General features: G+C 45.2%; 1 protein-coding gene across 36 annotated transcripts in view; it reads left to right on the forward strand.

The window, feature by feature from the left end:
- The window catches only part of Kcnma1 (potassium calcium-activated channel subfamily M alpha 1), a 706053-nt gene that overhangs the window by 1639 nt on the left and 678319 nt on the right, over positions 1 to 26095 (forward strand). The window contains exon 2 of one of the 36 annotated variants that reach the window (XM_063274728.1): positions 1 to 26095. This exon is cut by the window's right edge and continues 3370 nt beyond it. The exons of the other annotated variants lie outside the window; for them this stretch is intronic. Coding sequence (XP_063130798.1) covers positions 1 to 183 — 183 coding nt within the window. The 3' untranslated portion in view covers positions 184 to 26095. 36 annotated transcript variants of the gene reach the window in all.

The following is a 26095-nucleotide window of genomic DNA, read 5'->3' on the forward strand; positions in this document are numbered from 1 at the left end:
GGTGAGGAGAAGGAACCTTGCGGGGGACACAGGAAGCTGAAAGACCCTGGGTGCGTGCTGGGCATCACTCACTGGCTGCGTCCAGGCTCATCACAGCGGGCTGGCTGGGACAGATCAGCTCCTACTTTAGGAGCTTGTTGGGGAAATCAGTTCATAGGGTCCCTAAGAAGGGAACGTCATTAGAGCAAGGGAGAAAATCTTTTGCATTTTGGAATTCTGGGGGAGGAATATGGCTTTAGAAAGTGGGGGCACAGGGATCAATAAAAAGTTGAAAAGAGTTATCCTGGAATGGGGTCAATCTATGGAGAATCACTTTCTAAACGTGGCATGGTTGCAAGTCTGATGCTTCCGCCCACTCCATCACTTACGTTTTCTTTGTGGAACATTCCCCTGCCCCAAGTACTTTCACCACCTCTACACTCCTCTCCTAGGCCACCCACTTTGGATCCCTGCAAATACAGCCAGCAGCTCCAATCTGTAGCACCAGGGTTGCACACCTCAGGGTCCAAGGGAACTCTGCTTCACGAAGCCCCCCTTTGGCACTCGATGTGGCTGGAAGTTGCCTTAAGCTATTCCTGGCAGAGTCGCCCACCCGTGTTAGGACTCACATCTCAGATATATGGTTGCTAGGCTTACTCCTGGGCTGTGTCCATATCCTAGAGGGGTCTCTGCCCACCACCTAGCACTAGCTGGGCACAGGGGTCCGGAGGTGGGCAGTGTTTGAGAGAGAACTACAGAATGAATAAAAGAAAGAACAGGGAACAAAAAGAGGGAGCTGAACTGGGTGCCTTCTTTTAGAGAAATTCTGATCCAAGAGAACTTAACAGCACCCACACTTTTGGAGAGAGGAGATCTCTAGGGGGGGGGGGTTGGGCAAGGCACTCATCCTGGTTCCCAGGTGTCAACACCTGCTCTAGTAAAGTTAATCACAGGACCCCCCTCAGGCATTACAGGGTTCAGCAACTTGTGGCATCTTGTAGCTGCTAAAGAGAAGAGTTAGGTTAAAGGGGAAGGCTGACTATGAAACCCAAGGGCAACTGAAGCACTCTGTGTCATTAATTATACATTACCGTAGGTGCTGGGCTCAGCTGTGTTTTGTGGCAGCACATTTGTGTTTTGGAAAATACTGGTGTGTTGGAATAAGGGAGGAAAAAGTAAAACCTCCCTCCCTTCCTTCTTTGCTTCCTCTTGGCATTGCTCTGAAAGCCTCCAATGGTGACTGGTGGGCTTGTTTAGAGCCCGCTTCTTGATAATGAAGCACCCCCCCCCCCCAACCCTGTCCTTTTCAAGGAGAAAGTTCACTGGCCTTCCAGAGAAGCCCTCAGATTAAGCAAGGTTCCTACAGTCAGACTCAGAGACACTTTCTGCTCCATCAGACTTAACTGTAGCCTGATCACAGAATCCCATTCACTCATTCTTTCTACTGCATCTCCAGCTAGTCCTGGGAGCGTCTCCCTCCCATACTGAGACTTGGCCTCTATCTTTAGTTGCATGCTTCTCAATTATTTTCTATATGGAAGTGATTTGGGTTGGCTTAATAAAACAAACAAACCACCTTCTCTTTTCAGAAAGTGAGCAAATTTGGTCATAATGAAACCTTTTGTCATCCTGAGGTTTTAAGTGGAGTGTTTATCATCTCTTTACTCTAGGGGGTACCCTGTACTGGTTTAGTGCGTGTCATGAAATGTTTCTGAGAGAATTTACATAAAGAATCTCTCTCCTAAATAATGACCAGAGTAGCTTTTGCCAGTTTTCTCAGAAAATAGGTTTTGTGTAACAATAATTAAAAAATAAACCGATCTGTACACATTTGTCTACAGAGTCTTTAGCCTCAGAATCAGCAGAGTGAGAACAATTGAGAGTTTCAATACAGAAATCACCCTGGAATGAAAGATGATTGTGGTTGTTTGGAAAGATTGAAGGCCAAAATAGAGTATCATCCAGCTATTTTTGGTACTGTGAGTTCTTTTAGAATCATGCCCTGTTTTTTTTAATACCTGCCTCTTGATTAGTTCAATTAAATTGTGTGTATACTAAACTCCCTTTACCTAATGATGGTAAGTGAGAATTTTTCAGAGCTTCCCTTTCTACTCTTTGAGCTCTGTGTTTGTTTTGCAGTCAATCCCCTCTTTGCTTTTCAAATATTCCATAGTTTTGTCAAGACTCGGTACAGAATAAAGAATTCAGCTCAAGTTTAGAAAAGCTGTATCTGCCAGTCTCTTTAAGCAAACCTCTGCTGCTATTCCACAGAAATTTCTACCCACCCTCAAGCCTCTTCACCCACCCCACTCTTATCCAGGTCTAGTGTGACTTACTAGGAGCCAGAGTTCTGGGAAAGGTATCTACTCAGCATCTGAAATTCCCAGGGAGACGTGTTTCACCAGGAGTCTGGAATCCTATACATTTGTTCTCCGGGTCTGCACCATGACTTTTTTTTTTTTTGTCAAATGAACCCAAGACTGTGGACATACATGTTGGGGTCTCTGTTCATTTGTGCCTTTGGCCTCCAAATAACACAGAGCTAATGCCTTTGTTATTATTATTATCATTATTTTAAAAAGTTGTAAGCTTTTGGGGAGAAGTAGGGGAGTAATGGAGGAATATTTATGCTGGGTATGGTGGCACATGCCTGTATTCCAGTATTCAAGGACAGAGGCAGGAGGACTGTTTTAAGTCAGCTTGGACTAGGTAGCCATAAGCCTGTCTCAAATAGTGGGAGAGTGGACAGAATAATAGGCGCACAGCAAACCTCACCGTCCCATTCCTGACTTGAGCACGGTTCTTTGCTCAGGTTTTTCATGCTATTGCTTCCCTCCACCACCCTGAGTTACATCAGTGTGCGTTGGTCATTTGGCAACAGAGTTTTGGGGTTCAGTCTAGTCCTAGATTGCAGCGAGCTGGGGGAACTGCCCAGACAGTCTGCATAAGCCATTTAACCTCTCTGGCCCCTAGGAAATCTGAGGATTGGACCCCATAAGTTCCAATCCTCTTCTTTGTCTTGGGATCGCACACAAGAGAATGGAAGGACAGAAGAATTTGGGGAAAGATTTTTAAGCTCCGATTCCTTTGGAATTTGCCTCCTAACCACCTATGTTTCTTCTCCCCCCCCCCCTTGTTTTATTCATTTGCTAGCCTGTGGTCTACTTCTCTTTAAGCATTTGGGGAAATAGGTCACTTGTGGATGGGCCTCTGGTTTGCTGCAGGACCTGCATGTGACAAGGCATAGACTAACCGATAATCCCAGTCAGGGCTATCATCCCTATAGAACCTTGGTCTTGGTCAAAGATGTTCTGCATGCTGTGAATTATTGAGGTGTTGTCTCCATGGTTATGTCTGAGAAAACAACACATTTTCTCCGACAAGCTCGTGATTAATATAAATATCAGATCCCATTATGGCTTGGTAATTACCCAGGGTCTGGTCTGGTGCATCAATCAGGACTGCGGCATCAGCACCCTGGAACTCTAGATTCCAGATTGGCCTCAGTGCCTGGTTTCCTCTTGTCCTGGCAATTGCCAGCACTGATGACCTCCACATACTCTTTTATGGTCAGATCACTCAGGGAGGCCGGGGAGAAGTTGTCAGTCCCTAGTCACGGAGGACCTGACCTGGCCTTGTCCACATAGCCTGTACTCATTGGTTATTAAAAATTTTAATTTTGTTTTATGTGTATGTAACTGAGTACATACCTGAGTATGTACGTCAGGTACATGCAGGAGATTGTGGAGGTCAGAAGAGGGGTTGGATGGATCCCTTGGGACTAGAGACTTAGATGTCTGTGAGCCACCATGTAGGTACTGGAAACCAAACCTGGGTCTTCTGCAAGAAAAGTAGGTGCCCTTGACTGCTGAGCTATCTCTCCAGCACCACTGCTGTTTTGTTTACTTTTTTTATTTTGATATTTTAGACTCTACCATTAATAGACTCAGAATAAAGCTTGCTGTTCCCACTCAGGAGGGTATCTTTGGCTGACAGTGAGCCTTATTTCCTCATCAGCCATAGAGGAACCCACTGACACTTACTTTATAGAATTCCTATGAGAAGCATCAATAACATGGGTGTCTAGTGCCCAACAAACACCTGATACTAGCAGGCCTCTGGGAAGTAAGAGTTACCACAGCTCCACCAAGCGAGAAGCTGTTTTTGATGATTCGTTGAACAGTAGTTGCCGAAGGGCACACACTAGAACAGAGAGAATTTGGGGACCAAAAGGAGCCTCCAGATCTGCCGGTATGAGTCTAACTTGTCCAAAGTCACACTGAGATTGGGACTCCTGACTTTGGATTGCTGCAAGCTATGATGTTTGGGATCTGGTAGGTGAAGAAAGATCTACGGAGGACATCTTGACATCATGGTTGATGTGCTGATGATGGGGCGGGGATGTAGGTAGGTCCTTGATGGTATTGGTGTCTCAGAGAATAGGGCTGGCAGAAGGAAACCATTGTAACAGTCACCTGGAGATGTAGCTGTTCAACACCATGTTCTTCAAGAGGGTTGATTCCATCCCTGGTAGCCCCAGGCAGGTCAGAACTCCCAGAATTATGCTCCCTGCCGCCCAAGGATGTTGCAGTCTCCTAAACATGGTGCTGTGCAACCAGACCAGCTTTTCCTTGGCAGCCTTCACAACAGGATTTCCCAAAGTATGCTCTGGCCCTTGCCCTTGAAGTTACCTTGGAGGGAATTGGTAGTGAGGACCCTGGCTGAGCCTCTTCTGGGAGGATCTCATCGTAGGCTTGCAGAAGTCCACCTGGTAGGCAGCTTGCTTGAAGTAGCTTTCCCCCTTCCCCGTGTAGTGGTCCAGAGTCAGCCTGTGACCTTGGCAAGGACTTCAGAGGAGGTTCCTTAGTTTCCTTCCTGTCATACTAAGCCTCATAATAAGAGCACAGCCCCATGATTCTTACTTCTTGGCAGTGTTCAGAAAAGACATGGGGTTCATGCTTTCCTTGCAAGCCTGGGCCTGCTGCTGCTCCTGGAGGAAAGGAAGAGACCCTGTTGTTTGGTCTGAGAAAGAAGGGAGACCAAGCCTTTTGCCTCCTCCTCTCAGCCTCTCCTCTTTGCCACAGAACAAGCTACTGTGCTCTATGGGCTGGGCTGGTCAATAGGTGCAGGCAGGAAGTGCTTGCTCTAGGGCTCACTTGCTTTCACCACCCCCTTCTCTCTTTTCTGTCTCTCCTTGTAGCAGTTGAGATGACATTAGATTATAATGTCAGGGCCTTTTTCCCAAAGTGGGAAGCAAGGGTACCCTGGCTCTCAGTGGCAATGGCTGTGCTAATCTGTGAATCAAAACAGCCAACACTACCTTCTCAGGACTTGAGAGCTGAGGAGCCTCTAGAGAGACTCCCTTTTGGTTCGTGGGAAAGAGTTGTGTTTGTGCAGTGACACCACAACCCTGGGGCATCATGGAGAACTCATAGACTTATAGAGAAATCTCTCAGGGTCAGGTAAGGCCAGTCTCCCGCAGAACCACTGAAATTCCATTGCTGTACACAGCAGGAGTGGGCTAACAGTGTCTCTTTCTTCCAGATGCCCCAAGTTGATGTATTCCTGGCTTTGGGCTCAGTGAGAAGGGAATTCAGGGTCCCACCCTCATATGCCTAACTTTGTGAGAAGAAGATCTGAGGAATGCCAGTTGGGCTCAGGCAAGGTCTGGGGGAGGGGGAGGGTCTCTAACTTTCATGAGTATACGGATTACCTGGAGGGCTGGAGAAATGGTCTGATGCAGAAGAGCCAGGGAGCGGCCTGAGAAGGCTGAGTGGCCTGAGCGGCTGTGGTTCTGTAAGAGACAGGCATTGCTGATGCTATGCAGAGCCTGATGTGAATGAACAGCACGGGCAGGTCGTCTCTGAAGATGGGCTTATCATGGAACATGGACAAGAAGAGGAAGGTTTGCTAACACCAGTCAGGGTAAGAGAATTAGATGAGGTGTTTTGGGGTGGAGGGTGGGCCTGTGTTCAGTTGGATGCTCAGTATTAAAGCTGTCTCCTGGGGTGTCCTTTCCCAAAGAACTTTGGGGCTGGCTGTGTGTGGCAGTCAGGGTGGCTTTCTGTAGTTTACAGGGAGTGGTATGCCAGTTGCCAGCCAAAATGTGGGTTCTTCTTCTTGCCAGTTGGTCACACTATGAGGGGTGTGGCTTCCCAAAGTCCAGGGTAGCCAGTTAGCCAAACCACCATCTTGCAAAATTAAAGGCTACAGCCAGAGCTACATGGTGTGGGGTGGTTCAGGAGGTCAACTGCAAGCTACTCCTACTGGAAGGGTTCAAAGCAGGGCATTTTTCACAGGGACCCAGGGTGGACCTTACCAAATGGGAGGGAGACTCAACCTTAAAGGGATCTTTGAGGGGAAGGAGTGCCATCTTCCTTTGTACCTCTCAAGGATTCAAGCAGACAACAGTGAAAGTTCTTCCCCACCACCCCACTACTAGAAGGGTTTTCACAGCTCCTACTATCTGAGACTTTCCGTGAGATGTTCATTTTAGGTTGTTCCATTATCAAAGGAGGTGAACCTAGAAGGAACTTCACTTGGTTCTCTGGCAGCCACACAAAAAGGCCCATGTGTACCTAGTGGCCCACAGATCTTCTGGTTAATGTTAGTGCTGTTGGTTTTGCCTTTATCAAAGCATATCTACTGTGCCAGAAACTGAGCCAGGTGCCAGGGAAAAAAGAGTGAAGACTGGTTCTCAGCTCTTGCCCGTTCAGACTCAGAACTGTTAGCCCAAGCTGAGCTAAAACCCTTCTCATGAGATGTGCACAGCTGCGAGTGACCCTGAGCGGCCTTCAGATTCCTTGAGGGCAGGAATTGAGTTATTTAAAAAGAAACACAAGATACTTAGGGTGGTGGGGACAATGGTAGGTGTAGATTCATGTCTCTGCTCTGTGTGTGTGTGTGTGTGTGTGTGTGTGTGTTTTCATAGCACAATCTTTGGTGTCATTATTTAGTCATTAAAAGTTATATTTGTTGTTGTGTGTACATGCTGTGGCACACATGTGGAGGACAATCAATATTCAGGAGTTGGTTTTCTCTGTCTGCCTTTATGTGGGTTCCAGGGATTACACCCAGGTTGTCAGGTTTGCTCAGCAAACACTTCTAGATGAGCCATCTCATCGGCGTCACCTTGTTTTTATTGAGATAATCTCTCTTGCTGGTCTGAATTCACCAAGTAGGCTTGGGGATCAGTATGCCCTAGTGAGCCCGAATCACCCTCTCAGCAGTGGGAGTCCAAGCACACACATAAGCCTATCTTTGGACATGGGTCCTAGGGATCTAAACTCAGGTCCTCATGACTGTGTGGCAAACACTTTACTGACTGACTGAGCCTTCTCTCCAGCAGAGGAAGGAAAGGAGAGAGAGAGAGAGAGAGAGAGAGAGAGAGAGAGACAGAGACAGAGACAGAGACACACACACACACACAGAGAGAGAGAGAGAGAGAGAGAGAGAGAGAGAGAGAGAGAGAGAGAGAGAGAGGCTTGACTTGGTGGCAAGCTTTGGTGATGAAATTATAAATTGCTTGATTCATCCCAGATTTTAATTATTCACACATATGTCTTGATTAGTTGGTAAAAAAGACTTAGTTTGCTTGGGTAGCTGTGTGTAAGGGGGGTGATGAGTTGGGCAATGGGCAGAGAGAGTTTGGAGAGAATACTCTCGTTCAGATGGAATCTGCATTGTGTTTGGCATTATTTGGTAATTGTCTTTGGGACATTATGTCTAATTGCCAATTTGGAAATGTAATTGGCACTCTAAGGCCAGAATGGATATACTTAACGTCCTCAAGCTGAGCCTGGGAGTCATCTTCCTGTGCGATCTCATTACCTGTGTGACTAATGCTTCTGTACGTGGCGAATGCTGAAATTATTTAAAACATCTTATTTACTTTTTCTCTTTTCTTTCTTTTGTTTTTGAGTTTAGTACCTAGGGCCTCAAGCATGCTAGGCGAGTGCTCTACTACTTGAGCTGTATCCTTAACTTTTTCCATTTTAATTTGTGAGCACATGCATGCACACACATGTGTGTGTATGTGTGTGTGTATGTGTGTGTATGTGTGTGTATGTGTGTGTGTGTTTGTATGTGTGTGTGTATGTGTATGTGTGTGTATGTGTGTGTGTATGTGTGTGTGTTTGTATGTGTGTGTATGTGTGTGTGTATGTGTGTGTATGTGTGTGTGTATGTGTGTGTATGTGTGTTTGTGTGTGTGTGTGTATGTGTATGTATGTGTGTGTGTGTGTGTAGCCCTTTCTGAAACAGTCTCACTATGTAGCCTAGATTGACCATGAATTTGTGATCTTCCTGCCTCTGCTTCTGGAATGTTGGCATCATAGGTGTTGCCACCAACCCTGACGCCCTTGTATTTTGCCCATGCTGTTTCATTGGCTTTTCTTACCTGGTTTGCTTGAGAGCCCAGATCCAGTGGATTTCCAACCTTAAAATGACCATCAGCACCCCTTTCTTCTTCTCTGCCTTCCATCTGGTTGCCTTCCTCCTTGCTCCCTTTTCTCACAGTGCTTTCTCATCCTGGGGAACTTCTGTGGAACCCAGCATCATTTAATTTTGTTTTAAAGACACACACTAGAGCACAATGCTAACATTTAGGCAGAGATAGTTAGAGTAAGTGCTACATGATGCCCCTATGGTCAAAGTTTAATTTGAAGAGCCAAAGATTTTTTTTTAATGAAAAATTGAATTGTAAAGCTGGGTGTGGTGGTGTATACCTGTAATCTCAGCACTTGGGAGGCTGAGACAGGAGGATCATTATTAATTCCAGGTGGCTCTACAATGAGACCTTGTGGTAGGGGAGAGGAAGAAAGATTGCGACTTGAAATAAAATCTCTCTTATACATGATGATATCTGGTGCCATAATTTATATTTTAATATTACTATTTTAAATATTTATCATTATTATTTTTATGTATGTATTCTCACATGTGTCTGTGTGCATATATGCTACCTATGGAGTCTAGAAGTGGGTGTCTGGTATTCTGGAGCTGAAGTTACAGGTAGTTGTGTGCTGCCTGATGTGGGTGTTGGGAATAAAACTCAGGTGTTCTGAAAGAGCAGAGAGCAGTCTTAACCACTGAGCCAATGACCTCTCAGCCTACCATAATGTCGTTTACATAAGAGGTTTAATGCAAGGTTTTCTCACTGTAGAAAGCCATTCAGGTGTGATGGCTCTGCCTTTGACTACATGGATTACAAGAGTCTGAATATTCATTAGTTTCCTTGCCATATCTTGTTCTTGTTCTCCTGTCTTCCTGAGAGACCAGGAAGTGCTCTCTCCTTGTTTGGGAGTGAACTTGGGTATGGAAAGACTGGAGTGGACCGTGTCTTGTAAACTAGGTAGTTGGTGGGCAACCAACAGGGACTTGACTAAGCATGTTCAGGGGCAAGTGCAACCACAGCTCATGGTGGGTGGGGGTTTGGAGGTCTCCCCAAGTGCTGGTGCTCTTTTGCTCCCCACTAATGAGGACAAGTGCTCATGATCTCCTGAGGCTACCGCTGCCCACCTTAGAATAGAACTTGCAAGAGCTTTCCCATTTCTCTTTGCTTGTAACCCATGGCTGGGACACCCAGAACAAGTCCAGAGTAGTAGATTTCAGATCCTACCTGCAGGCCTGGATGGCAAAGACTTAGGTGGCGTATGGATATCGTCTACTCTGTGGAGGCGTCAAATAACCTTACCTGTGATGCTTCTGTGCAGGCAGCTTGTCCTCTCTGGTCATTTCTTGGGTCTCCCCTTCGCCTGAGACTGTAGGGTTCCTTGCTTTCTAGTCCTTGGAATTTTGAAGTGCCGAGTCTCCAGTCTGCCTGATGGTTGTGACTGTGGAGATCAGTTTAGTTTTGCTGCAAGCTGAGTGTGTGTGTGTGTGTGTGTGTGTGTGTATGTATGTATGTGTGATGTGCGTGTATGTGTGTATGTGTGTGTGTATGTGTGTGTGTGTGTGTTTGTGTATGTTAGGAGAAATGGGATTATGATATGAGAGGGGGAAAAAGTCTAAGGGAAAAAAGGGTGTACAAAGAGAGGGATATATAAGTATATGTGTCATAAAACAGGAGAAGCTATTTAGAGGGAGGAAGGGAACCATCACAGGTGAAGAGTAGGGGAGGAGGCAGAGGGAGGACAAATAAAAAGTAAAGCACAGTGGACTCTTATGTATGAAAACAATGCCACATGGAACCCATTTTTTGTCATGCTAATTAAAAATTCATTTTAAAGAAGAGCTAGAAAAAGAGAAAGCAGACAGGCACCTTCAGAAGCAGACAGGAGACAGTGGAGTGTGCAGAAGGATACAGAGACAGTCACACCAGGAGCAATGACACTTCTCCTCAGGGAGCTGGAGGCTGAATCCTTGTATGACTGGCAGAACTTGTTTCCAGCCCCTTCTCCTTGGCCCTACCTCCAAGGAGTGGAGCAGACCAGGAGGAAACCACTGGGCACAGTACTTTTGTCTCTGCAACTGTGCAGGTTTTCACAGATACTTTGTTCAATTAACTGGGTTCCATGATGCTCACCATGGACCAGCAGCAGCTCCCCTTTGCATCTCTTTGTGCACTTCCTTCTCAGTGTCTACAGGAGCTGTGCTGGTGGCCCGTGAATTACAGCCACCACAGCTGAGCAGGTGATGGATCCTTAAGGTGTGCAGGAATGATGTTGCCAACCAAACCTACAGGAAATCGCAACGGTTCGAGTAGCTTAAAAAAAAAAAAAAAAAAAAGAAACCCATTTCTTATATTCATTTGCAACCTATTTTCCTCATAAGACTTATTTTTTTACTTCAGTGTTTTACATTTTTATCCTTAATCCTGAGTACTGTATATTCATTGTACAACGGAGAACACTGGAGAAACAGGGATGTTAAGGCCAGACAGAAGCATAAAAAGAAGTTACTTCACGCCTGCTGGGATGAGTACTGTTAAAAAAAAACGCAGAAAGATCACAAGTGTAGGGGAGGTAGTAGAGAAATTGGAACCTGTGGAAGCTAGAATGGTGAGGTTTTACAAAATTAACTAGCTATTATGGTTCAGTGTTTCCAATTTTGGTCTATGTCCCATAACTTAGGAACAAGGATCTGAATGATCTCTGTGTGCTCACACTGAGAGCTGTGGTGCCCACAAAAGACCAGAGTGGCAGCCATCTAGAATCTACTAGAAGGTGGTAGGAGAAACCAAATGTAGCATGGGCATACCCGGATGATGTCTGGTTGTAAGAGGGAAGGACCTTGAGTATGGACCTCCAGTGCACTGAGCTAGGTGATGTAACCTAGATGTGAAAGATGGGACCCTGCTCTAATGAGGCACCTAGGATCGCCAACTTCACAGAAGCTGCTGGTTCCTCAGGGTAGAGTGATCGCTCACATAACAGGCTCAGAGTTTCAGCTTTGCAGATGATAATGTTCAGAAACGACTTGCACACCAATGTGAATATGTTCGTTAGTACTGAGCTGCACACTGATAAGGTAGACTTTAGATTTTTATTTTGTTGTATTATTTTATATGTAGGTGTTTTGTCAGCGTGTATGTTTCTGGGCCACGTGCATGCAGTGTCTCTGGAGACCAGAGGACGGCATTGGATCTCACTGGGACTAGAGTTACAGATATGTAACAGCAGCTATGTGGGTAGTGGGAATTGAACCTGGATCCTCTGGAAGAGCAGCCAGTGCTATTAACTGCTAAATCACCTTTCCAGCTCCAAGAAGGTCAAGAACATTTTATTTATTTCTAATTATTTAATAATTATTTTCGTAATTCTAACATTTGATAGGCTATGACAAGAAGATCTTGACTTCGAGGCTAACCTGGATGGAGAGACAATGTCAAAACAGGGCCTGGGGATGTAACTCAGAGGTAGAACCCTTGCCTAACATGCAGAGGCCCCCTGGTTTAATCCCCAGCACTGAAAACACAAACACACACACACACATTTTTCAACAGGGAAAAAAAAATCTCTCTGAATCAAAACACGCCCTCAAGCTAACCAGTATTGTCTGTGGGTCTGTTTACTTCCCTGCTTCCCTGCCGCCTTTTTACTGTGACCCCATTGGTTATGGGTTTTCTCTTTCTTCCTGTGGGCATTGAGGCCCTTGAGAGGCCTCTGGCCTTATTGGGTTGGATCCACACAGCCGGCTGTAGAATGAGCAGTGACCCTCTTTCTGTACAGAGTCTATTTTACTGGGGTTTGCTCTTTGTATATTTCTGTAGTGCTGGGCATTCACCTCAGGGTCTTGTGTTAGCCACTGTACCAGTGAGCCGTAACTCCAGCCCACCTCTGCTCTCAGAGGAGAGTTAAGGGCTGAGCCATCTTAGAATTTTGACATTGCCACATGACATAGGGCAGCTATTGTGTCTCTCACAAGACATCTGGGTCTTGGTTTTCTTACATATAAATTGTTCTTGATTTAATGATTTTTTTTTAAAGTACAAAGCCACTTAGGTCAATTTCAAAGATATCATTTTTACCTTTTATGAATTCCATTACTTGAAGCAGTAGACCCAGGGAGTGGATCTTGCTCTACTAAAAATCACAAAAGTGGACTTTGATTGACGTGTTCCCCAAACTTTAATGCTGACTTTGATGAGCAGATATAGTTGAGAATTTCAATGTGAAGCAGTATTAAAACGGTGCCCAGTGGTTGAGAGCATTAGCTGCTTTTGAAGAGAACTGACTTTGGTTTCCATCTCTCAGGTCACGCAATTACCCATCACTCTGGCTCCAGGGTATCTGAGGCTTCTGTGGGTACACGTACTTAAGGGCATGCACACTGTCCCCCGACCCCCAGATACCCTCACACAATTAAAAAGTAAAATATAAATCTTAAAACTTTTAATCAGAGGACATTGGAAATACTATTATGCCTGCATTTAGAAAAAAGATTGAATCTGGGGTAGAAGGGAGGTGTGTGGGACCTGGGAGGAATGGAGGGAGTGGAGGCTGGGGTTGGGGTTGTATGGGAGAAAAAGAAATTAAGAGAAAAACATTCAGAGTTAGGTTTTTGTGACTCTGTTATTACTTCTGATGACAAAGCTGAATGACTACTGAAGTTTTATTTAGACTCTTGGTGTGGGGAAAAGTCAAAGTCATCTTAGATTGTAGTCTATAAATAGGCTGGGATTATAGGCTAGCAGTGTTTGATTGAAAAGAAGGCCACGAGAATCAACTCACTTTGAAGTTTTCCCTCAACTCATCCTAAAAGTCAGCCCCGAGCCAGACCAGTCATCTCTGTACTGTTCTGTGGAGCTTCCCAGTTGCCCAAAGCTGGGGAATGTTATGAAGCCTCCCTGGCAGGAGCAAGCATTGGGAGGGGTGATCCCCAGAAGTCTAAGTGCTCTCTGAAACAAAGTTCCCCCAACCATAAACAGCCAGCACATTGAGACTTACTGGAATCGCTCTTTTAGATTATATAATATTCATTTGATGTTACCAGGGCCGCGTATTAAATTTTAACTTGTCACAGATAAATGATGTTAACAGTTTGCAGATTCACAGAATACAAGGCTGCTTCAGCACACCAACCATCATCCCACAGCCCAAACCAAACAAAAACAAAGAAGCAAAGCGAAGCAAAACCCCTCACACCTGCACAAGACCCTTCTACATAGGAGTTCAGTCCTTCTTATGTGTGTGTGTGTGTGTGTGTGTGTGTGTGTGTGTGTGTGTTGTAATATATGTGTATTGTGTGAGTGTATGTGTATTGTGTGTGTATTGTTTATGTATGTGCGTGTGTGTGTGCGTGTGTGTGTGTATGTAGTGTAATATATGTGTATTGTGTGTGTATTGTTTATGTATATGTGTGTGTGTGATGTATGTGTGTGTGTGTGTGTGCGTGTGTGTGCAGGTGATCTTGACTAAATATTTCTTACAGAAAACACTAAACATTTAGACAGCAGAGATGGCAACTGCAGAATGGAGTACTTAGCTCATGGGCTCAGGCAGATATGACAGAGATTTTCTGTTTTCAGTCTTCCAGTGACATGACGACGTGAGCATCTCGCTTTTTAACCGATCCCTTTTTTAAGTCAGCAGCTGAAATGCTAGCATGCTAATCTCTCCTGAGTTGCATGGAAACTAATAAAACCACGAAGGTTTCTATTTGTGCCTGTGAACATAGACAGTAATGAAACCAAAGCAGCCATCTCCAGGGGTGATGCTATTTAAATGCCAGGCAGGGCTTGAAAATGGTTTTAATGGTGGAAACAGAATCCAGCTAGTGAGATGTTGCTGCTCATTCTCCCCAGTGTCTGTTTACCTGTATCTTCTCAGACAGAACACGTACACGTACACGCACGTGCACATGCACAGAGGCACACACATGCACACATGCACATACACACAAATATACACACATGCATGTGCCCATGCATGATCAACATATAGAATTTGTATGCAGTATAGATGGAATCTACTTTGCTATAGAAGTACTTTACCATGGCACTATGTCCCTAGACTGAACCAATTCATTTATAGCAAGGACCTCCATTGGGTCATATACTATGCCATTTGCTTTTGAACCCTGCAGTTAATCCTGGAACATTCTTTTGAATCCTTTCCTCTTCATTCTCAGGTATTCATCAGTCTCCAGATTTATCACTGTTTTTGTTCTGGGAAGTCCTTCTGTGCGAACTGCAGATACTGACTTCTTACAGGAAAGCAATAACAAATTTCTTCTGAGTATCAATGAAGCATAAACAGCATTGGAGGTTTCATACGGTAGTTAGGTTATTTGATCCTCAAAATAATCTTTTAATATAGACATTTAAAATTATTTTATACAGTTTTAAAGGTTAGAGAATAAGCATGAAGAATCAAATCAATTTTCCCATAGGGATGGGAAACTTCGTGTGCTTACTGGTGTTGGTGGGTATGAAGCACTTTATATGCAAATATATGGTATTGAACCATCCATCGTGGTAGGTAGCACTCTTAACTCTTACTTTATGGATTAGGGAATTGAGGTCCAGGCCACACATTAGTGTGTGGTAGATCTGGGTATGAACCTATACAGTATTAATGACCTCTGTACCCCATATCCCAGGGTCTGTTGTATGATGGATCTCTTATGAGTCTAGAGGAACTGATGATATAGGACTAAAAAGTGTATTGAGAGGCTGGATGGTATTGCTTAGTTGGTAGGGTGCTTGCCTAGAATGCATAAAAGACCTGGGCTCAGTTCCCCAATAGTAGAGGGCATGGTAGAGGCAGGGAGCATGGCAGTTCAAGATCATCCTTGGGTACAAATCATGTTCAAGGCCAACCTAAGATACATAAGACTGTGTATTAATGTTTAAACGCACACACACACACACACACACACACACACACACACACATACACACTCATACACGTACCCCACCACTACCAAACAACAAGGAGTATCTTAAGACTCAAATGCCCTTTCTTCATGAGGTGGGAGGCCCTTGGACAGGTGCAGAGACTTCCATGATACCAGGATTAAAATTGATCTGAAGTGTTGGTCAGATCTCTTAAATTTATGAGAAAAATTTGTCAGAAAATGGGGTGTTCCTCCTTTCCTTAGCCCTCAATAAGTAGATATGCTGTATCTAGTTGTGCAGGCTTACCTCTAGAGCTGGTGTAAGGTTTATATCACATAGTTGTGTTTTACAATCTATGGCCCACATGCCAACCCCTGTGATGGATTATATCGAAGCACAAAATAAATATTTGGGTGGGTTTTGAGCATTATCAGTCCGTCTAATAATGTGTCCTTCAAATGGATTATGCATAAAATACATAATTCTAATGCTAACATGTTTTTAAAAGGTTGAGTTAGAGTTTGGGAAGATGACTCACATATTAAAGTTCTTTCTGTTCAAGCATGAGCACCTGAGTTTGGAAACCCCAGAACATACAAGAAAGCTAAGTATGGCCTTACTTGTCTGTAACCCCAGTGCCAGGAGGCAGAGATAGGTCCAGCCAGTCTAGCTGGAGCTATTAGAGACCCTAGCTCATGAAATAAGGCAGGAAAATGACTAAGGAAAACACTTGGTGGCTGATTTCTGTGGCGCATGTACAGACGAGCACGCCACACACATGTGCATACATGTAAACCATATATACATCTCAGAGAGAGAGAGAGAGAGAGAGAGAGAGAGAGAGAGAGAGAGAGAGAGAGAGAGAGAGAGCTCATGGAGAAGCAGAAAAGTTAGATGACACTTACCAGCCAAGTCTTTCTGTTAAGCCACAGAGCTGTAGATCCTGATGTGGAACAATGACACTACTCTTTCATCTCTGGGTGCTACCCAAGTCTCTCTCAAACTCCAATCTTTCCTTCTATCACATGGGTTCTGGGAATTGAACTCACAGTGGTAGGCTTGGCGGCAGATGCTTTACCTGCTGAGCAACCTCACTAGCTCCCCTCTTTCAGACTCTGAGACTATTGGTGATGGAAGGGAAGCCATGTAAGTGAAATGGATAAATCTGAGTTCTCTGGTTTATCGGAATGATGTTGCAGGACAGGGAGGTTCAGGAAACCTTTCAGTGGGTATGGTCCCCTTGCCTTGAAAGGATTACTCTCTGTCCTCTGGACCTCCTTAGCCTGGAAATACATTATTGTACCTCTCTCTCAATTTTTTTCTAAATAGTTGGGTGTCATGACCTTGTGTATTCCAAACCTGGTGGGCAGAATATTTGGAGGTCGGAGATGAATTGGCCAGTTAGCAAATCTTTACAAATAAGACTGTCCTTTACTCAGGGATGTGGAGATGGTTTGAGACCTTTCTTTTCTGTTAATGCCAGTGGACACATTGTATGATTGCAGGGATCCCCCACACATTGTAGTTATGAGCAGTGGCCCCTGGAGCTCTGCAGTGCCCAACCTATATGTCTGTATGCCTGTCTTGGCAAGCAACTAGCTGGGTCAGTACAATAAACTCACAAAAGAAATAAGAGATGTACTGTACCACTCTCGATACTTACTGCCAAAATGAGAAGGCAGACCACCAAGAGCTTGAGATCCAGAGAAGGGAGAGGAAATGGATTGGTCAAAGAGGGAGGGGCAGATGGGCCCATTGGAACAGTAGGGTTGGGGTCACCCTCCAAGCCCTGCCCCTCAACAGACTGTTTCTGTGCTTTCTGATCACTGTACTCATTCCCTGGCACAGCAGGCTTCCCTGGTTTTAAGCACAAGCTTTGAGAAGGCCCCATGCACACATGGCAAGCCAGGTGCGTCCCTGTGGCCCACGGGCTGAGAGATAACAAGACCCTGAGGATTTAGAAGAGGTTCCTCTGCAGCCAGCTCTGTTATTTTCAGCTGCCACCCACAGCCTCTGCTGTCCCAGGTGTTTGTCAGCACAGCATTCTGTGTGTGAAGTGGAAGTAGCTATCAGAGGCCAGGCCTTTCACATCCAGGACTGCTCCTCCTGACAGGCCCCGTGCTGGGTAGTCAGGATGGCCCCAGAAGGTGGCAGGCTGTAGCCAAGCTTCTCTGGGTTGGGTGAGATGGGTAGGTAGAGGCAGAGAAAAGGCCATTTGCCATCTCTTTTCAGCCCTGAGGTGTTGGGCAGCTCTTCATCTAGCAGTGGCTTATCAATATCTCTCTGGAAAGTCTGGCTGTGGCTACACAGTGCTGCAGATCTGAGCTATATTCTTGTTGCCAGGAGACCTGGTGATAGCACAGCAGAGCACGGTTCAGGAAGGTCCAGATGCTGTAGAAGGCAGAGACAGACTTGTACTGCCTTAGGTAGCCCGAGTCTTCCCCTCCAACCTCCTATCTTCTTACGCCTTGCAGATCAGTTCAACTAGTTAGGAGTATACCTCCCAGGGGGCCATTCTTCCTCTACCTTTGGCCAACCTTTCTTTTCCTTCTTGGTCTTCATGGGCATCTGGTGCATTTCTACTCCCATGTGGACAGACTGCTAAGTTTTCTCTTTAGCTCTATGTCTGGCTGGTGGTTCTGAAGGTCACTGATGCCTCAAGGTGTTGGTAGATAATACCATGGCTGTTGATCTTCACAGAGAGACATGGGGGAACCTCAGTTCTCTCAGCTCCTGTTATTTATGGTATGGCCTTGTTGCTTTTGAGTCAAAGTTATCTGTGAAGTGCTGTGAACTAGTGGAATGGGGAAGAAGGAACTTGATGTAACTTCCTGGGCTGAGTAGGGAAGGATGTCTTGGTGTTTCCATTTGTCCCTTGGTACACTCTTGAAGCCACCATGTGTAAGTCCAGGGTCTCAGGAGAGGTCCTGGTGGAAGGGATACTATATGAGCATAAAAGAGACAGGAAAAAGACAGAGGAAGTACAGTGAGTATGGTGGAGGGGGTAGGGAATGAGTGTGTGTGGACTAGATGTGTATGGAGACACCGTCTTGGAACCGGATCCTTCAAGTTCCACCTACTCAAACCAGAGACAAACTATTCAGCTGATTGCTCCATGCATTCTTGCTTTCAGAATAAGACAAAGAACAAAATGAAGTGATTGGTTTTAAGCCACTACATATATATCGGGGTGGTTTGTCTGCAGTAGCTGACTGGAATAGTTAGTAGTTGCTAGGGACTTTTCTTAAGACTGAGCATTTGTTCTCCCACACAATGCTCTTTTTTTAAATTTTTTTTTTAATTTAGAGAATACTTTATTAGTTTTTGTAATCAAACCCACGTATATAAGACCTTACTTATTTAATACAGTGTGTTACCTCTGTACAAATGGAAAAAACTTAAGTTCAACATTTCTAGACCAATATGGCTGTTAATTTCTGTACAGTGCCAACTCAACACAGTAAACGGGTTGACAGCACAGGTAAAGTTTCAAAAAATTCAAATTATATATCTGTATATATATATTTATATTTATATAAAAAGACCAATAATAGCAGTGTGTTATGCATCAACAGCAGCAACAGCTTTTCCAGGTTCTGCAGTCATCTGAACAAAACTGTAGAGACATCCAGCACACTCCATTAAAAAAAAAAAGTTAAAAAAACAAAACCCGAGAAAACAGCACAGTTCTGTTACTCTTGTGGTACCTGGCACCATTTTTTTTAAAATTAGCTTCTCAATCATCATCTGGAAAGAAAACATTCTGAGCAACATCATTAAAAACAGCTCTGATAAAGCATGGTCACTACTACGTATCATAAAGCAGGTACAAGCTATTTTACATCCACAGAGGTATGATACAGTACCCACACAATGCTCTTTACATTGCTCCATGACACTCCCCTGTGGAAAACTGATGGCTGACTATAAGCATAGGCAATATGGCTTCTGGACCACTCTGGTGCTTCTAGGCCAGTGGTCTCTCCAGGGCGCTTGAGTTGCTGCTTGCTTCCTTGTCTTACCCAGTCTATCACAATTACTGGTTCTTCATGGATTGCATTGTACTGTCTGGTCTGTGATTCGTGCTGTGGTCATGAAAACACTGAACTAGCTGCAAGTATTAGTCAGGCTAGGTCAGCTGCTGTAACAAACACCCCATCAGTCCAGTGATCTAGGGGACCTCTGCTCTCACCCAAAATGCATAGAGGTAGTCTCATTCTCTACTCGGGCCTCTTATGTTTAGAACATGTGAACCTGGTGGTCTGTTTTACAGTTAGACACATGTGAGCTTGAAATCCACTCCTATCCTGCATGGGGCGTTGACTAATGTCCACTTCAATCTCCATGTATAAACCGAACTCCAAAAATACCAACCCATGGAGGTTCTGAGGAAATTCAAAAAGCACTTAGCATCTTGTAAGTTCTGAACAAATACCCATTAGTTTAGGTCTGCAGCTCTCAACCTGTGGGTCATGACCCACTCTGGGGGGTTGCGTATCAGATATCCTGCATATCGGATATTTACATCATAATACAGAACAGCAAATTATAGTTATGATGTAGCAACGACAATAATTTTGTGGCTTGGGGTCACCACAGCATAAGGAACTGCATTAAAGGGTCGCAATATTAGGAAGGCTAAGAACCATTGGTTTAGACAGTTCCTCTCCCTCCTGGATAGCCAAAATGAGGAAGAGGAAGACTCTGCAGGGAACTTGGCATCTAAAGGCCAGCAGGAAGGTGGGGACTGTTCCCTGCATATTAACAATAGAGTCGGAGCTTAGGGCATTCTGGAAAAGTTTAGACTACAAAACCCCTCCTCCCTTTAGGGCAGGGGCTCTAGCTCAGTTGATAGGATGCTAACATGCATGCAAACCTGGGTTTAATATCCAGCACCTGTAAAGCAGATGTGGTGAAGTATGCCTATAATCTCAGCACTGGGGAAGTGGTAGTGGGATTATCAGAAGTTTGAGGCCAGCCTGGGCTACATGAAACTCTGTCTCAAAGACTTCACTTTAAAGGACTTTATTTTAGAAAGCCTCAGTTTACTGAATATTGACTCTACTTGATGATTCTGAAGCTCCCTCGTGACTACACATCACCTGTGCTTTGTGTGAATCTTGATTTTTCCTCCTGAATGGTCTGCCACCTTCCATAGTCTCAGACAGATGGAAACAGCTGCAAAGGCTTTAAAGGGCAGAGGTGCTTCTCCCATAGGACAGATCTATGATTCCAGAGTCTGGACACCAGAATAAGAAGGGCCAAGTGGCCCTGTGTGCCTCAGGTGCTGTGTTTCCATGGGATTCTGAGGAGAAGGGGATAGAGCAGAGGACCATTGGGAGGAAGGACCCAGGCAAGGAAGACTCGGACAGTGTCCAAGTTAGGAATCTAACTCTGACTCACAGCTGGGTCAGGCACCTGCTGCAAGGTTTGCATAGCACCTGATATTTGTCCTTAAACTTTGCTTTTTTTTGTTGGGGATTATGTGTACTGAGACACACAAAACTTGTTTCTGTACACTGAATTCCCGGAAGACTTTCTTCCCCACCTCCAGTTCCATTTCATGTCAGGCTGGTGTTGCCACTGTCTGAATTAAGCAAATATTTTGCTCATGGGTCTCTTGTCCCATACTTGGGCCAGGTTGGGAAGAGGGTCCAAAGAGTGTTACTCACAGTGCCTTCAGGGGAGCCTGTAGTGGAGTTGAGGATGTGTGAGAGATGGATGGGGTCTTCCTCATCTCTGTGGTGAGATGGAAAGGAAACATAAGTACCCGTGATTAGTTCTTCCTTCCCCCGCCAGGGAGCTGACTGGTCCTTGCCAGCCCTCCTTGAACTCCCTCTTTCTGTAGCTACAGGGGGAAGACCACATGGGAGATGGTAACTACTGTCAGCATGTATCCAGGCACAAGGTAGCACTTAGTTGAGTTTGACTTGAGGCAACCTCATGCCAAGTATTGAGGTAGGTCCTTGAGACTCCAAAGCACTTCCTGTGCTTAGGGATCTGGCTAGATTGTAAGCTCCTAATGGGACCTGACGCGGACTCCACATTCTGGGCTATGGGATGCAGAGCCAGGCAGGACGTGTGTCTTTGTCTCCATGTTCTCAGCACCGAGCATGTGACCTGACACAAATGGGTACTTAGGAGACTTGAGTGAGTCAGAGAACAGATGCATATTCAGCAACCACTCTCAAATATCCCATGTTAGTTACATTTATCTTTTAGGTGGTGATTCCTTTGCTGTGAAAGCTCCTTGAGCTCTGAGGGCATTGAATTCCTTCTGGAAGCCAGAAGACAGCCCTTTTAGACCACCTTCACCAGACCACAGGCTTTAAGAAGGCAAGACTTCCTCCTGGACTCAGGCATTAGCAGGGGTGTGAGTGACGGAACTCCAAAGCTACCTTGTCTCCATTTGCTGGTAGCTTTGCAGAACATTCTGGCAGTGTCTCGAGTTTTACTTGCCCAGAAGAAAGGCCATTTTTATGTGCTTTTGTGAAGTAAGTGTAGGGTAGCAGTTCCGGCCGGCAGACAGTCTTCAGCTGTATTTGGTGAAAGTGCAAATTTGTTTTCTCCTCCACTCTGTTCTTGTGGCAAAGAGACCTCTGTCCAGCTAGCCACCAGCCATTGCTGAAAGAGGCCAAGTTCCTCCTTGCCCTGTACTGAGCTGAACTGCAGCTACTTGGATGAAGGGTGGTGATGCTAGTCTGGACAAAAACATCCTGTTGGAGATGAAGCCATGCTGGGCTTTGTTACCTATTGGGAAATAAGAATGCAGAGGTGAACTGCAGAATCTGACTGATAATTAGCCCCTCTGTGCATGCCCATGTGCCAGTCTGCAGCCAGGCTGCCTCCTAAGAGGTGTCCCCATGCCAGCCCATATCAGCCCAAAAGCTTCAACGGTCTTCCTGCTTCACTGCCTGCCCTGTGGGTCTGATTTTTAGACCAGAGGATTGCTTTGTGGCTTGACAAACTTTAATTTAGTTTAATTTAATTTAATTTAGTTCTTTAATGGAGCACTGGGGTACATTGGAGAGAGGTAGAGAGAAAGAGAGAGTCACCAACAGCCTGAAGGTAGATAGAACTAGCCCACTTGTCGGAAGCCATAGTTGGTAGAGCTCCAGCGTCGACCATGTTGCTTCTGATGGGTTAAGGAACACCCTTGAAGGATAGGTGTTCAGTAGCTGAGGTCCATCCCCTGAGGGCACAACAGCCACCCCAGAGGTAGAGAATGAGCCATGACATTGAAAATTTCAGTCTTAGTGTGTAAGCAAGAGCTCCAGGCCATTTGTATTTGTTTGCACAATAAACCATTATTGAATCCTGACTGTATGCTTGTGTGCAGTGTTGGAATAGAAGGTAAGAAATTTCCAGAAATGAGTCAGCACCAACAACTTTGTCTTCCAAGGAGTAAATGGCCCAGAAAGTCTCCTCGCTGTTGGGAGGGGTCCCGGGAGCTATGTTCAAGGCCTTTCTTGGCTGTAAAGAAATTATACCGCTATTTGAAAAAGGAAGTATGGCGAGGATGCTATAGGTCCTTTGACCTTCATTGCTTCAGTGGAGGCCTCCTGCTCATACAGGGTACCTAACCCCAGGCATCAGGTACACAGGCTGGGGAAGGTCACCTATATGAGTACACAGGCAGTGCTGGTCTTTGGAGGTGAAGAGTCTGGGTTACATTCTGTATTCAGGCAGAAGGACTGGGTGGCCATGTGAGGACTGTGAGGGATAGGGGGCAACGGAGTCGAAACGTTTCTCATAGCTGCTTTCCACAAGGGAAAGGAAGATGAATATTCATGGATCTTAGACTTGTCTTTTGCTTTCCCTAGCTGAAGAATAACTATTTCATGCATTCAATTCCTGCAGTGCAGGGAGGGAGGGGAAAAGAAAACAGAAGATGGGTAGATCCTGTGAGCAGCTGAGTGACGTGGCACCTATGACTTTGAAGAACTGTGTTTCAGTTTCCGGTCATGTTCACTAACTACACATATTACCTTTGGAACTTGTGGGAGCATGGCTTGGTGGCTTGCCTTTGTGTGGTACCTGCTATTTATTGTTGGGAGGGTGTTTTGACCTGGCTTAACATGGGTGTGAGCAGCGGAGCCAAGAGATACCAGGAAGACAGTGGGATTCTCATTTCTTGAACCCCTTACCTTTTGCTGCCATAGTTCTTAAACCAGGATAACACTTGCATTACTGGTTTGTGGTCTTTTAACATACCTGGTGTCTTCAAGGACCTACTTCCTTCTGTTCCTCCGACTCCCTTTCCTTATGATTGTCCTCATCTGGAGGCTGGCTTGCTGGTGTAGTTCCAGTAGGCACATGTTCAATTCTAGCTTGACTGGAAAGAACGTACTTCTATCCCTTAAGGACCCCAGTTGGAAAATAGGGCGTATAACTGGGAAAGTACAAGGTAGGAGCAGATGAATCCCTTATACATGGAGGAGGTTTGGGAATCTATAGTGAAGAACAGTTGGGGATGGGGGTGACTGGCTTCTTTATTTTTACTTTCCTCAGTTAGGTCCTTCTAAGCATCACCTTCGACCTGTACCTTTTTTGGATGTGTGTGCGTGCGTGTGCGTGTGTGCGTGCGTGCGTGTGTGTGACAGAGAGAGAGAGAGAGAGAGAGAGAGACAGAGAGACAGAGAGACAGAGAGAGACAGAGAGACAGAGAGAGGGGGGACAGAGGAAGGTAGGGACAGAAGAGAAGTAGAGTATGTTCATCTAAAAGGATGTGGTGGCTCTATGGGGCTTTATCTCTTGTCTGTGGTTAGTTTTGAAACCTAAGCTCTGATTTCCTCAAATGATTAACTCAGGTTGGAGTGCTGAGAATTTTTTTCTTTTGATACAGGATTTTTTTCTGTGTAGCCCTGGCTGTTCTGGAACTTGCTCTGTAGACTAGGCTGGCTTCAAACTCAGAGATGCCACATGTGCTGCTGCTGCCCTGAGAGAAAAATTTCTTTTTAAAGGACAATTTGCTTGCTCACATTTATGTTTCTTCTCTTACATATTGGGTGTGTTGGCTAAGTTTTAGGAACTGTAGCCTAACATAAATGAAAATATAGCACCTTGAAAATTTGGTTTTAAAACTTTTAAGTTGACAGAGCTGGGCCTGAGATGGTTCAGTGGACAAAGCACTTGCAGCACAAACAAGAAGACCAGAGCTTGAATTCCTAGCATCCATGTAAAAGCTTGTGGGTATAGTGACCCGCCTGTTATTCCAGTATTTGGGAGGTGGAGTTAGTGGGAACTTGGGGCAAGCAGGCTAACTAGAGTACCTATGAGGGATCCTGTTTCAGTAGCTAAGGAGACAAGGCCTAACATCAACCTCTGGCTGTTGTTACCCACATGTAAGCAAGCATACACACACACACACACACACACACACACACACACACACACACACACACACCCCAAACACACGACACATGCAAGACAAATGAAGGCAACTGCAAATGTTGTCACATGTAGCATGATTGTCGTGTGCCAAAAATGTCTATTTATTCCAGATAGGACACTGACAATGAGCCAAATGAATGACTCCACCTAAGGCTAGCTCAGTGAACCAATGAGTTTGCTGAGGTACTTATAGGACCACAGGTGAGGACTTACTTTCAGAAACACACATGCCTCAGAGGCCGCTGCCTCACTGAAAAGCCTATCCCAGCATGGGATGTCACTCAGGAAAGCTGCATCCTTGGGTATCCCTGCAGAATTTGCAAGGTGCCCAGGATTTTGGAAGAGAGGCAGAGAAGGAAACAGCACCTTGAGCCATGAAAGGCAATAGCCATAGCCTCTCAGAGTGTGTTAATGGGCCTTTTTGTTGGTGTAACAAAATATCGAACACACACAACTTAAAAGAGAAAAGATTTATATAGACTGATGGTTTTAAGGGTGTCAGGCCATCATGGTGGAGCCTCATGGCCAGGAAAGTGAAGAGGAATGAGAATAAATGTGAAGAGATCTGTGTTACCCAGCTTACCCCTTCCTCACCCTTTTATTCCCTGGGATTCCCAGCTTGTTAGATGGTGCTAGTTATATCTGGGATGGGTATTCTCTACTTAGCTAACTCTCTGTAAACATCCTCATGAACATACCCCCAGGTGCACTTCACTAAGCTTCTGTGTATCACTCAACACAATCGAGTTGATAATCAGGGTTAACCTAGACTGGGAAGCGGGTCTTAGTGGGACCGGTGTCTGGCACACTACTGTGTACAAATGAATGTCCTTGTGAAGGGACAGAGAGAGTGAAGGAATCAGGAAGCTCACGTGCTGGGGAGCAAGGCTTTGGAAATAGGTCAGAAGAGCAGTCCTTCTGATGGCAGAGGCCAGTTCCCTGGTTTAGCTCACCATGCTCCAGGGTTGCTTCTCTTCACCCTCTCACACCAAGTGAGCCTAGCTGGCTTCTTCACTGTCTCCCTTGCTTTTCACCCATACTTTCCAACATGGCTTTCATTCCTCACCCCGTGATTTTCCTTTCTGTCAGTTTGCCATTTCCAGCAGATAAACCCGACTAAGTAATAATTTGACAAAGGTCACCTAACAATCGCATTACCCACTTGGCTGGTTAGGTGAGTCTGACCTATGGTCTGAGGCAGAGTGCTTCCTGGGAGTGAATGGAACCCACTGAACCATGGTTCTGAGGGTCTGTGAATATCACTTTTCTCAGGGCTTTGGTCACTGATAGGGTGTAGGCTGGTTAACATAAACCCCAGATAGTTTTCCTGCTCCCAACAAGGAGGGCTCTGTGTTATCCAAGGGGTCCCAGAGGTGGGGCGATACCATGCTTTCTGTCACTTTAACAAATACACAAGATAATCAGTGTATAAAGGAAAGGTTT

The sequence above is a fragment of the Rattus norvegicus genome, chromosome 15 (genome assembly GCF_036323735.1).
Source record: "Rattus norvegicus strain BN/NHsdMcwi chromosome 15, GRCr8, whole genome shotgun sequence".
NCBI lineage: Eukaryota > Metazoa > Chordata > Mammalia > Rodentia > Muridae > Rattus > Rattus norvegicus.